Source organism: Calidris pugnax, unplaced genomic scaffold (assembly GCF_001431845.1).
Source record: "Calidris pugnax isolate Ruff unplaced genomic scaffold, ASM143184v1 scaffold102, whole genome shotgun sequence".
Taxonomy (NCBI): Eukaryota; Metazoa; Chordata; class Aves; order Charadriiformes; family Scolopacidae; genus Calidris; species Calidris pugnax.
This window is the reverse complement of record NW_015090846.1, coordinates 5,766,157-5,778,199: the sequence shown is the minus strand read 5'-3', so window position 1 is coordinate 5,778,199 and position 12,043 is coordinate 5,766,157. Positions and strand designations below refer to the sequence as shown.

Here is a 12,043-nt window from a genome sequence, read left to right as displayed (position 1 = left end):
CCCGCCTGCGTCCCCCCCCACCCTCCCAAAGGGCCAGGGAGAACCTTTTCCACCAAAACTCCAGCACTGGAGATTTGAATCATCTTCCACAAACCCCAGTGGATTTTACGTCGCCACTTACAACACGCCGGTTGCACAAACCGACCTCAGGACTCCCTGCTCTCGACAGAGAATGAAGCCACCACCTCTGCTCCAGGAGTTTCAAAGCTTTTTTTTTTTTTTAATTAAAAAAAAATTATCCTTTTTCCTGGGGGATTTTTGATTCACTTCAGAGAACCAGAGCACAGATGACCAGTACCGTCAGGTCATGAGCAGGATGGAGATGAAGGAAGGAAAAAGGAGATCTCCCCCAGTGATCTGAGAGAGCTGACGGACTGGGATGGACTGGGATGGATTTGCCAGTAAAAATGGACACTGAGGAAAGGGGCAAGTAGAGGGAAGGGTTTAAAACCTCTCTGCTCTCCTGTACGAGTGCACCTCCCTCCCCACACCAGGCCCTGGTAAGAAGCCAGTTTAAGGTATTTAATGTAAGAAAGACCCACACTTGTGTATCTTAAAGATACTGGGACAGGGCTGTCAGACACCACCGCTTCCTAAAAACCTTTGTGGAAAAGAGAGACTGGTCATTGATTATGTTTAATAAATAAAATGCAGAAAGGCTGAAGTCTCCCCACCTCCCAACCCTCTTTATTGTGCACATGAAAGATTGTAGCTTTTAATTATACAGACACTGAAAGCTGCTGGTACCCCCGAGGCACCGGGAGAAACAGCCTTGAGCCTCTGATCTTCTCACATCCTCCCAGTAGCCACAGTGCCAATTATTTTAATGGTAATTAAAAGCATGACCATAGAGCTATCGAGCACACGGCTGCAGCTGCTTTACCGAGGGCACCCAGTGAGGTTTCAGCTCAGGATGGAGCGAGGGCCTGATGTGGGAATGGAACCCTGACCAGACAAAAATCACCACAAAATGCCCACAAACAAATGAAAATGCTTCTAAAGCTCCAAACGGCGCCTGCACCATCAGTACAATTTGTGTGACCAGTAGCTGTGCCCCCACAAACACAGCGCCCAAACACAGCCCGGGGAGTCCTGCCCTCTGGGAAGGACCAGGGCTTTTCCCCACCATCTCCTCAGAACTGGTGACCAGGCCTTGACGAGCACCAACAACCACCCTCTCCAATTAGTAGCAAATTTGTTCCCAATATAGAAAACTAATCCCGGCTGGAGTCCCGGCTCCTCCTCCTGCTACAAGCAGCACACCAGTCCATCACGGGAGGATTTGGACTGGTTGGCCACAAACAGCTACAAAAAGGAACATCACTGAAGGGAAATACCATCAAAGCAGCCATTCTTCAATATACTCTCTGCCTTGTTCATCTAAAATGCTGCAACTACATCACTCCTGGGGTCAGCAGTCAGCCTGCAGCAGGTGTTTGCTCTGAGACCGGGTTACTGAGGTGAAGGAAGGACATGCCAATGGCTCTGGAGCATCACCAAAGGCTCCGGCAGCGTGGCAGGGCCCGGGCCTCACCCCTGCCCTCAGCCTGGGGGCGTAAAGGCTTCACCCCGTGGCAGCGACGGTGTTACAGTGGCTGTAGAGACTCTGCCCTTTCCATCTAAAAATGAGAAAAACGCATTTGTCCGGCCGGAGACAGCCACCCCCCCCCCAGCTGGAGGAACAAACCCCTTCTGGTGCGACGCCGCTGCAGCAGCTGCCCCCGGGGCCGATCCTGCTGGGAGGCACCAGGACACCTTCCCCATCACCTGCCCACTCCTAAAGCACCTGAAACCCCAACCTTTACAGCTCCATCCTAAAACAAATACTGTTTGTGGTGGACTCATTCTAATATTCACAAAGCCGAAGCTCTTTGGGGTGTCAGTCACAGCAGCCGGTGCCGCGGGATGAGCTGCAGCCGAGGGCACAGCCCGAGCCGCGTCCCGCGTCCCGTTAATAGTGCATGAACACCATCTGGAACCCACTTCTCTGGGACCCGGCGCCTTTGAGCTTTAAACCATCCTTCTCACCCCAGCCCGTATCACCACACTACACACACTCTTTAGCACTGCCAGAGGGAAGCAAACAGACAGTAATTGTAAAGACAGGAAACACATCTGTCAACTTACACTAATTCCTGCTGCCAGCAGGCATATCCTGAGATGCTACAACAGCACGGAAACGGGAATGCACAGAGCAGGGACGCGCTGCTACGGCAGCTCGGGGAAAAAAAAAAAAATTGGAAAAAATCCATTTTTCCAGAACAGTTCTCAAATAACCTTTTGCATGAGTTACTCAGTAAGTAAAAAAAAACTAAGTAGAATGTAAAAATGTGTGGTGCAGGGTCCCCCTCAGGGTGGAGACCAGACCGTCTGCTGCAGCCACGTGTGGTATTTCCCCTGCATCCCACCTCCTGCTCCTCAGAACTCTGAGGGAGAACAAAAGAAAAACCCCAAAGGATACGGTGAACATTTAAAATTACATTAGCCATTTCCTTGCAAATAGAAAGCAACTGTAACTGCATAAGGAGGGAAGGAAAACCAGCTGGTTTGTCTAGGTAAGGAAAAAAAGAATTTAAAAAAAAAGCTCAAAAGGCAAAAAAAAAAAGCTCAAAAGGCCATGAACAAACCCAACACTCATGTCTGCAGCTGAAGTGAAACATCACCGAGCAAGCATGCACTGATAATTTTTTTTTACATACTCCAGTTCAGCTACTGCTCTCCCCCCCCACCTTCATCTGCACCAAATCCAGGCTTTAGAGAGCCCCCGTACGCTGCTGTACAGATGCTATTGCATTAAATGGTTCGTTGTTGGGATTTGCCAGCATCAGAGACTTTCAGTTTCAAAATATTCCCCACATTAAGAAATCTTCTTTTCTGTCTTAATTCAGCTTGGCCGTTTTCAGACATCAGGAGAGCTTCCTCAGGCAGTGCCCTCAGCCAGGTACTCACACCCTCTGGCCATCTCCTGTTCTGCTTTGCCCTTGGGGCACTTCTCCTGGGCTCCCTCTCCCCACTTGGGGAAGGAACGTCACGGCACCCCCCCAGCACCCCCTGCCAAAACACTCCCCATTTACCTTTTCAGAATAATGTTCAGCTGGAAGAGGTGGGTAGTCACATTGCTCTATTTTTTGGCAGAGAGAAAACAGGTTCATTTTATCTCCATAGAAAGGGCTCTGAAGAGCTGCCATCTGCAGAGAAAAAAACAGAAACCAGTTCAGAAATGTAAAGGACCTGACCCCCCAGTACCACTCAGTGCCCTGCTCCCAGTGAAGCCGCAGCAGAGCCCGTCGTGTCCTCAGCAGAGACAGACCCCGTCCTGCCCCCTCCCTGCCCACTGCACCCCCCTGTGCCCACCACATCCCCCCCTGGGCAACCCTGAGCCCAGCAAAGTCCCTACGTTCCCCCATCGCTGCAATTCCTCCTGCCCAAAAGCTCAGGGGTGGGCACGGGGTGCACACAGGCAATGCTACAGGTACACAGAAAGTACCTGTTTTCCAAAACCAAGACAAAGGATGCTGAGGCTGCTGGGCAATCCGTTAGAAACCAACTGGCTTGAAGATGACTATGAAAGACCCTCATAAATGTGATCATCTCTTTAAACAGTAGCAGCTTTTCTGTCTTTGATAATGTCGTGGTTTCAACCTTCCTGTTACCATCATTTTCAGAACAAGCAGTTCATTTGCTCTCTGCGACTAGGAAATTTTTAATAGTCTGCTACAAGGAATAAATTGATTATTTTGGGACATTTGGCTACCTAGAATATGAAGAATCCTGTTGTGAGCAATGTACTTCACCTCAAAACAAACATCCTCTCCTCCAGAAATCTGCTATTTCGGAAAGAGTATCCCAGACAGACCCGGAAGCCAAACTACTGAAACTTCTCCTGATTGATCTAGTCTTTTTCCTCTTTCAATTCCATTTCATGAATCCAGTATTTGCATCTGCAACAGTGACAGATGTGAGGGATGAAGGGGCTGCTCACACCCAGCCAGGAGAGCACAAGGCAGGCTCTGGGTGGGGAAGGATCCCTTCCGGGGCACACGGAGCCTCCTCACAGAGATGTGTTTATATTATACTTAAGTTTCAGGAAGGAAACTGCATCTTTGTGTGTGGAAAACCACTTATGCTGCAAGTTCTCTACCAGTAGGGCTAAACAAAGCCTGAACACGAGACTCACAAAAACAGCCGTAGCAACACGGGCACTTTTGTACCCAGAGAACGGGGCTGGTTGTGCCCGTTGGAGGCCACCAGGCCCCCCCAGGGTTAGTCCAGGGCATTACTCAGCCCCATGATACCTCCTCCTAACGAAGCACCACGGGCCAGCTGTGGGCACTACCCACTGCTCAGATCCTTATAAACCATTTTGCTACGAGCCGCATCAAATCGGGCAGGCCCTCGCACCGAGGCCAGCTGAAGTTGATGCTTCTCACTACGGCTCTAATGGGGGGTTATCTGATGATTATTAGTCTTTTCCTCATTACCATGCGCTGTGAAAGCCATCTGAAGAACCCTGTCTTGTTGCTGACACACACAGCAAGCTCCCAGCAGAATTAAAAAGGGTCAATACTAGATCCTCCACTCTATTATCCTGCAGTTAGGAATCAAGATTGATGGAGTGTTAGTGTTCTGGTGACAGACAAGCAGGTTTGATTGGGGCAGGGTTTGGGGACGCTGCCTTGGGGCTGGATTTCCAGCAGTAACGTGGCCCAGCACGAGCACCCCGAGCTGCCCCCCGGGTCCACAGGGGTGTCTGACCCACACCATGTTGCCATCAACACGCAGCCAACTGCTCAGCAATGCAAGATACAGCAAGATAAACTATCCTTGCCTTAAGTCATAAATAAAAATATTATATACAAATAAAATTATCTTTAAAATAATTTGAAGTTATTACATTTCTTCCTTGTTTATGTGCAAGAGACATTGGTTACTCCTAAATGAGCAGGAACACCTCAGCTGCAGGGGGTCCCTTGCACAAAATAGCCCTGCAGAAGTAAGAAACCCTCTGCAATGAGTCGGAGCCATTACAAGAAGTAATAAAATAAATTCTGGCCAAGTCTCCAAGGTTATCTCCTCATGTATCACCACAATAAAATGTTTCTCGGGAAGCTCTTCCAGAGGGATTTCTTAGATATCCTGAAAGGCACCAGGAACAGGCACATTCCCACCTCGCTGGGACTTCCCCACTGCCTCCAGCAGCATCACCCACCTCTTCCTCACCACCCCAAGGCTGAAGAGTCACCCGACAGGCACAGGAACCAGCCTGAGGCCGGGCGAGAGCCCGACAGCCCCATCCTCCTGCTCTTTGGGAAGTTTTTGAAGGTAAAAGGTGAAGTTGTATCACTGTAACTTCATTACTGTCATAACAGTAACAAGCCAATCAGTGGGAAAAAAAATTACAGACTCCAATTAGAGACTCTAATCTCCAATTAGAGATGGATAGCAAACTCAATCAGTTTGAGTTTTTAACTGCTCTCAATCAGTTAAAATAAAACTGGAGAGCCCAGCATGCAGAACCTTCCAAGCACAACATTAATGGGCGCATTAGGGAAGGCACAGAAGGCGATCAAAGGTTAAACAAGGTCTCCAACATTTCAATACAAACATCAATAATGCCAGTAAGGCCAAAAGGGATTTTTCAATTCCCATTAACTTTTCTCTCCAAGTCTAGCTAAGCAGTCATGGGAAAAAGAGGAAGAAAAGGAAACACGGCGAGGTTTTGGGTGGTAAATGCAGGGAACTGCAATGGAAAGAGAGAGCACAGAGTCCTGACAACTGCCAGCTCTGGGGGCCAGGACCACGGGCGCTCCCAACATCTCCCTAACAACAGTTTGTGATGCCACCTTGGGGCTTGCTCCTGACATTTTGATTAGGGCAATTACCGCAGGACAGCCAGATCTCCATTTAAAATGACCACCATGCAGTATGACTGGTTAAAAAATATATACATAGGAATCACTGTTAGCGTTTAAATTGATCGTCTTGCCAGCACTGCTGAAGTCATTGCTTGTAGCTATATTCTGGGAATTAACAACTTATTTCTATCCCCTCCAAGTGATCTTGCTGACAGATATCTCCAGGAAGTGAGGGATGAAGACAGTTACTACTTATATTGATAAGATTTAATAAAAATCACTGTAGGATTATCAATGTCAAAGTTAAGTGGTGCTATGTGGCATCACATCCCAAAGCCCTCAATGTTCCCTAAGTGGATTCCAGTGGACACGCGTGTCTCTGAAGGCAATTTGTACATTAAATCTCTCTGCAGCTTATCTACACAATCTAGCTGGAGAAATATCAGAAGTGACTCATAACCAAACAAACATCGCTTCCTTACTTTTAAGCCAAATGGAAAAAACATTCTCGTTACAAGAAATTAGAGAAGATAAAATACAGTTCCTTCAATGACATATGAGTTTGATTTTTAATTTTCCAAATTCTAGGAAGTTTAAAAAGTCAAGTAGCTGTTTATCTACTGAACACAAAATTGGTAACTGTCCAGTCCTCCTTCGAATCTGCAAGATCTCACAGCTCCTGTTCACCAAGTTAAGGCTTACCTACGTAGGAAGTAAATTTAAAAGTGCTTCACATGCCAGATCTTTCACATGTTACTATAGTACTGCTACTCCTACCAGAGAATTATGTTTAGTGCGCAATTAAGTCAGCTTCTTGAAATACAAGGAGTACCAAGACTACTGTGCCATAAGGGGACCATATTGCCTGCAACAAAAACATATCTTAGCACAACGCTAAATATTTCTCTCTGCATAAATCTGGAATCCCATCTCCAGCAGAGCTCAGCCTGGGGATGACTCAGAGCCTGACAGAGAAGCCTCACGCTGCAGCAGCAAACGAGGAGCGCGTCCAACTCGGGGGACTTTGGCTGTTACTGCCAGACGTGGTGAGTCCAAGGCACCTCGGCAGGGCCAGAGCCCTGGACTCAGCAAAGCCTAAAACTGAGAATTCCACCTTCAGCCCAACACATGAGTGCACCTGGAACTGTTCAGCATCATGAGTTACTGGGAGCTCAGGCTTCCTTCCCCCTGTTCCCACAGGAGAGTCTCCAAATTCCTTTTCAAGCCCCACCAGCGGACCCAGACACAGCTATGCTGCATTATTCCAGTTTTCAGTTCTCTTTAGAAGCATTACAAGCACAACCATCCTTTATGAAAAAATACCAGCTTTTTAATGGTATTTTGCTGCTGCCTCAGGAATTATTAAAAGTCTCCCGAATTCTTTCACTAGAGGTAATGAGAACTTGAGGATAGGCACAAAGCCTCTTGATTTAAGCTCACAATTTTCCAAATATTTTTGATGAAGTACTTAGCAGACTGTCTCATGCCCTCTCTCTCCCTCCTGTCCCATGAAATGTCAACAATAAGAGTGATACGACCCCACCAGGCTCCAGTGTCTCCAGAGGGGATGGTCCCTGTGGCAGATCTGTTTGCTCTGACACCAGTAAGGCTAATGCTGGGGTGTTACACTGCTCGTGGCGACCTACAGGGCATTTATACCAGAAACCCAGATAAATCCCTTTCCTTAATGAAACTCTAGGCCGTGCCAAGCGTCGAGGACAGGCAGAGGCACTCTGGAGAGACAGTCCTTCCAGTACGAGTATAAAAAGAATGGACAGTGGTGAGGTTTTTTTTCCCCGATAGCATTTTTTGCACCCCTCTCAAGTCCACAGCTGTATCTAGTTTAATCAACAGGCTGAAGTACATGGTTAACTGTAGTCGTTTTCACATCTGCTGTGCTCACAAAATAAATTACATTTCTGTTTATTCTCTAATTCCATGCGGTTACGAGAAGTTTTAGCAAGAAGCAAAATGTCACCAGTTCACATAATTTATTATGCAAAGAGGATGTGAGCAATAGTCTTATTACTAAATATCCCAGAGATTTTTAATTCTCTGGGCTGGGAAAAAAAGCTTTCTAGATGTTGACGTGCACTTTCACATGAATGCAAAGATGCATACCTCTAAAAAAAGATTAGGATTAGATTATAAATGAGTAAAAGACTGTTCAATAGCCTTTGATCCCTGCTAAAAATGAAATCACAAAACTTGAAGTACTGTTATAAAGTCATAGCAGTTATTGTCAAAATATATGTAAAAGCTTTTAAGAAAAAGTTGCACACTGTGTGGCTCATACAAAGCGTGCCCGCTCTGTGTCTGGGCATTTGGCTAGAAAACAAGGTACAAAGAGAAAAAATTCCAGCTATGGCTAATAAAGTTAGAGAAACTGATTTCACATTACACAAAAACACTATTTTCCCTTATTGAAAGCTCCCAAAATTAAAATACTCCAATTGGTCAGAATTCAATTTAACAAACCAGTAGCTTACATTCAAATAAATTTGCTATTTTTGAAACAAATGCAGTATTCAGGAGAAACTACGAATATGCTGCCCGAATAACAGCACTGCTCAGAGCAGGAAGGAGGAAGGCAGGAAGCTGCCTGTGTCCATCTGTCCTCAGCAGCCCTGTGACCCACCGAATTAACACTAAGTGCTGTGTGGCACAACCCTTTGCTGTTCACCCTCAAAAAGCACACGATGAGCACAAAGAGAGTTATCTTTTCATAAGGTTTCTCTACAATTAAGCTACAGTAAGTCTGATCGACTCAGTTCCTGGACTGTACTGTGTGGTTAAGACAAACCTGGGGAAAAAAAAGTTAGAAGATACTTGCCTCGTACAATAAACAGCCCAAAGACCAGATATCAGATTTAAAGTTATAGCCGTTTTCATGTATTCTTTCTGGGGACATATAGTATGGCGTTCCCACTGCAAAACACAAACAAACAAGGAGTTATTGTCTTAAAAAGTAACTGTGCATCATGTATTATAGAGAAGTTTGACTTCATTAAAGGATTAGGTTTAGCACAAATAATCAGAAAAGACTGGCACAAAAATTTGGAATCAACTCATGGTTTCAAAGGTGTAGAACCAAATACATCATCACACACAGAGCTCGAGGTCTGGCGAACGCTACTGAAATATCTTCTGTATTTTTGAAATTTGAGGAACACTTTCTTCCCCTTCCAGTCTCCCAAGTGCCTTCAGAGGCACTTGGCCACATCGGAGGGACAGAGCCACCGTAAGGACCATCCTCCTTTGGTTGACTCAGCAGCACTGACACCACAAGAGGCCCGTGACAGCGGCTCAGGTGAACGTTCCCCTGCCACCAGTGGCACCAGCCGTGTGACATCGCAGCTCTGGGGACAACGGGGAACCTGCTCCTTTTCACGAATTCAGGAGAACATTTACTGCTGCAGAGACACGGAAGTAACAAGCCCGGCACTCGACAGGTTTTCAAAAACTTTCTGGAAGAACCAAGATAGTAATTCAAAACTTTAAAACCCAACTTGCAGTCACCTCAGAAGCAGTGGGATTTCGATGTACTTCCACAAGTCTGTATTTTATCAAAAGAAATTTACTCCAGCATTTTGGACAGAAGTTACAGGAAATTATTAATAAATTCCTTACCTCAAAAAGGTTCTTTTTTAAATCCTAAATAAGTTTCAGTCATGGTACTGAAAATACAAGACATCCTGGCAGTCTCAACTACATCAAATAATCCTCAGATACATCATTTATTAAAACATCCAAGGACTTTATGTGCTCTCTTTTCTCCTGCTTCCCCGTCCCCTGTCAATTTTTTTTTTTTTTTTTTTTTTTTTTGGCTTTCCATGTTACCCTACTCCTAATTCCCTTCCCCCTCCCTGCCCTGGCAAAAAAAAATTATCTTAAATTGCTTTTGGCACAGATTGTGTACAAATAAATTTAAATTAGAACACGTTCTTTCTTAAACAAACCAACTTCTATTCTCTTTATTTATTATAATTAGTTAATGATAATGAGCTGACCCCTATCACATGCAGAGTCATACAGAGAGAGTGTGTTGAAAAGCTCTGTCAAGAAAGCAGATACTGTTCTGTTGGGCAGCATCTCACGCTTTATGCAAGAACTTACTTATGCAACAACTGTACCTCAGTAGCAAAACAAGACCTGCAGCAAGAGACACATTTCAGTCCAGCAAGAGCCTTTTTCCAGGAAGAAGCAGGAGACTGGTCCATTTAATTAATATTTAAGACCGCAGAACACCCCTTTTAATTTTTTTTTTTTTTTTTTTTGCTTTTGGCATTCCAGTGTATCCTACTCCTAATTAAAGACCTTTCCTCACAAGATGGCAAATGTTTAATTTGCCTGTACCATTCAGTTTACAATTTCTGCGTTTGAAATGCTGACTGCAGACAGCTGGAAGGCTAATAAGCGGCTGAAGGACGGGGTTAGAGGTGGGGAAAGAACAGCCACCACCTTCCCCTGCGTTCCCGAGGAGGGGGTTGCACACTGCAGGAAACAAATGAGTTCTGGGGCAGAAACAACAGCCTCCAGAAAGGCAAAAATCCCCCCCGTTGAGGGCAGAGATGACCTGGCACAAAGCCTCTGCTGGCAGCGCGGTACCTGAGCAAAATCACTTTGGGGTCCCTCGAGCTCAGACCACACCGCGCCGAGCATTGGTGAGAGTCCAGCCTGAACCACATTCCCCTCTCGTCCCGAAAACCCAGACACCGGCCGGGATCCCTTTGATACCGGCACCGTGCAAGGCCTGGCCTCGCAGCACAAAAAGCTGTTTACAGCCCCAAACAATTCACAACACGTTTATAACGCAAGGCACAGGGGAACAGCCAGACCAGGGGCAGCACCCGAGTCAGAGAACACTCGTTCTCGGTGCATCAGCAGCGTAACAGAAGCTGGAAATTGGAGAAACACAAAAATCTTCTCTTAGGTCACTTAATCAGAAGAAAGACACGTGAAATCACTACTGTTAACGACAGCATGCAATTATCCTAGTGCTATTCAGAAATGTAGCACATAATGTGAAATTAATCCTATGGCACCGGTGAGAAAAGTAAGACATTACAGGAATATGTACATCACCCTCCTCTGAGCAAAACAGAACAAGTAACTGAGAACGGGGAGCACTGCCCTGACGCTCGTTTATTTGCTCCCCCAGGACTTTCCCTAATCAGCTGCCCTATGCAATAAACTCAGCTTGTGCTTCCAGGCCATTCAAATTAGAAATTACTTCACTTCCAATGTGAAGAGTACCCTAATGAGAAATTACGTTTTTGCAAATTTTATACCAATTGCAACACAAGAAAAATAGCACATGGAGATTATTATATTTCTGTGCTCAGCAATGTCACAGCCAGCCTAAGAGCGTGCCAAACCCACACTGGCCCAGATCTGGGCTTGAATGGCCAGTGAAAGGCCTCTACGTGTGGCTGAGACCAGAGTGCCCTTAATGGTTAATAACTTTTAACAGATTGCACAGAGTAACTTCCCAGAACACCAAGAGCAGGACAGGAGTCATTCAAAGAGCCCAAGGAGGCTTTCAGTGGATCTCTCCCACGTGCACACAAGACACGCACAAGGGACAGCACGGCTCTCCAAGAAATTCCCACACATTTGCCAGATTTCTGAACAAGAACTGACTTGGTTGGAACAGCACTGATTCATTTTCCTGCTTGAAAACATGCAGCTGCAGAAGAAACGGTGACTCATTATGTGAAGTTCTCTTGAAGAGGGCTCAGAAGTCCCCACCGAGCACCGGCGTGGGCAGGGGTGGCAGGAGGGAACACCCAGTTCATTCCCACTCCTCCTCCCCAAAGTCTTCGTGCTTCAGAGCCCTGGTGCCAGGGGCAGCCTCTGGCCGTGGCTGTTCTTGTGACCAGTGATTCCGGGTCACCGCGTGACAAGCTCAGAGCAAATAATAACGTGTGGGCTCTAAAGTTCTGGCCTTGCCTTCCACGTTAGCAGGGGTCTGCTTGGGAAGGCTAAAATTGTCGTTTCAGATAATGCCTTAAAACGACCTTGGATCAAAGCAGAGTGACAGGGTTTATGGTACGGATGAGTGCGTTATCGCCCGGATTCGATTTCCTGCGCATTAGTTTGTTCCATTATATTAATGGGTCTGTGGAGCAGTCCACGCCTGAGCTGATTTTATGAAGTCTACCTTGCACATTTACCTATCATTACCG

At 46.1% G+C, this 12,043-nt stretch overlaps 1 protein-coding gene across 1 annotated transcript in view; it reads right to left on the bottom strand.

Moving 5' to 3' along the window:
- Positions 1-12,043, bottom strand: part of NEK6 (NIMA-related kinase 6) — a 35,436-nt gene that overhangs the window by 848 nt on the left and 22,545 nt on the right. Inside the window, exons 7-8 of the mRNA XM_014942969.1 lie at positions 8,689-8,783; positions 3,075-3,188 (exon numbers count right to left, since the gene is read on the bottom strand). Of these exons, the coding sequence (XP_014798455.1) occupies positions 3,075-3,188; positions 8,689-8,783 (209 nt within the window). The remainder of the gene's footprint in view (positions 1-3,074; positions 3,189-8,688; positions 8,784-12,043) is intronic.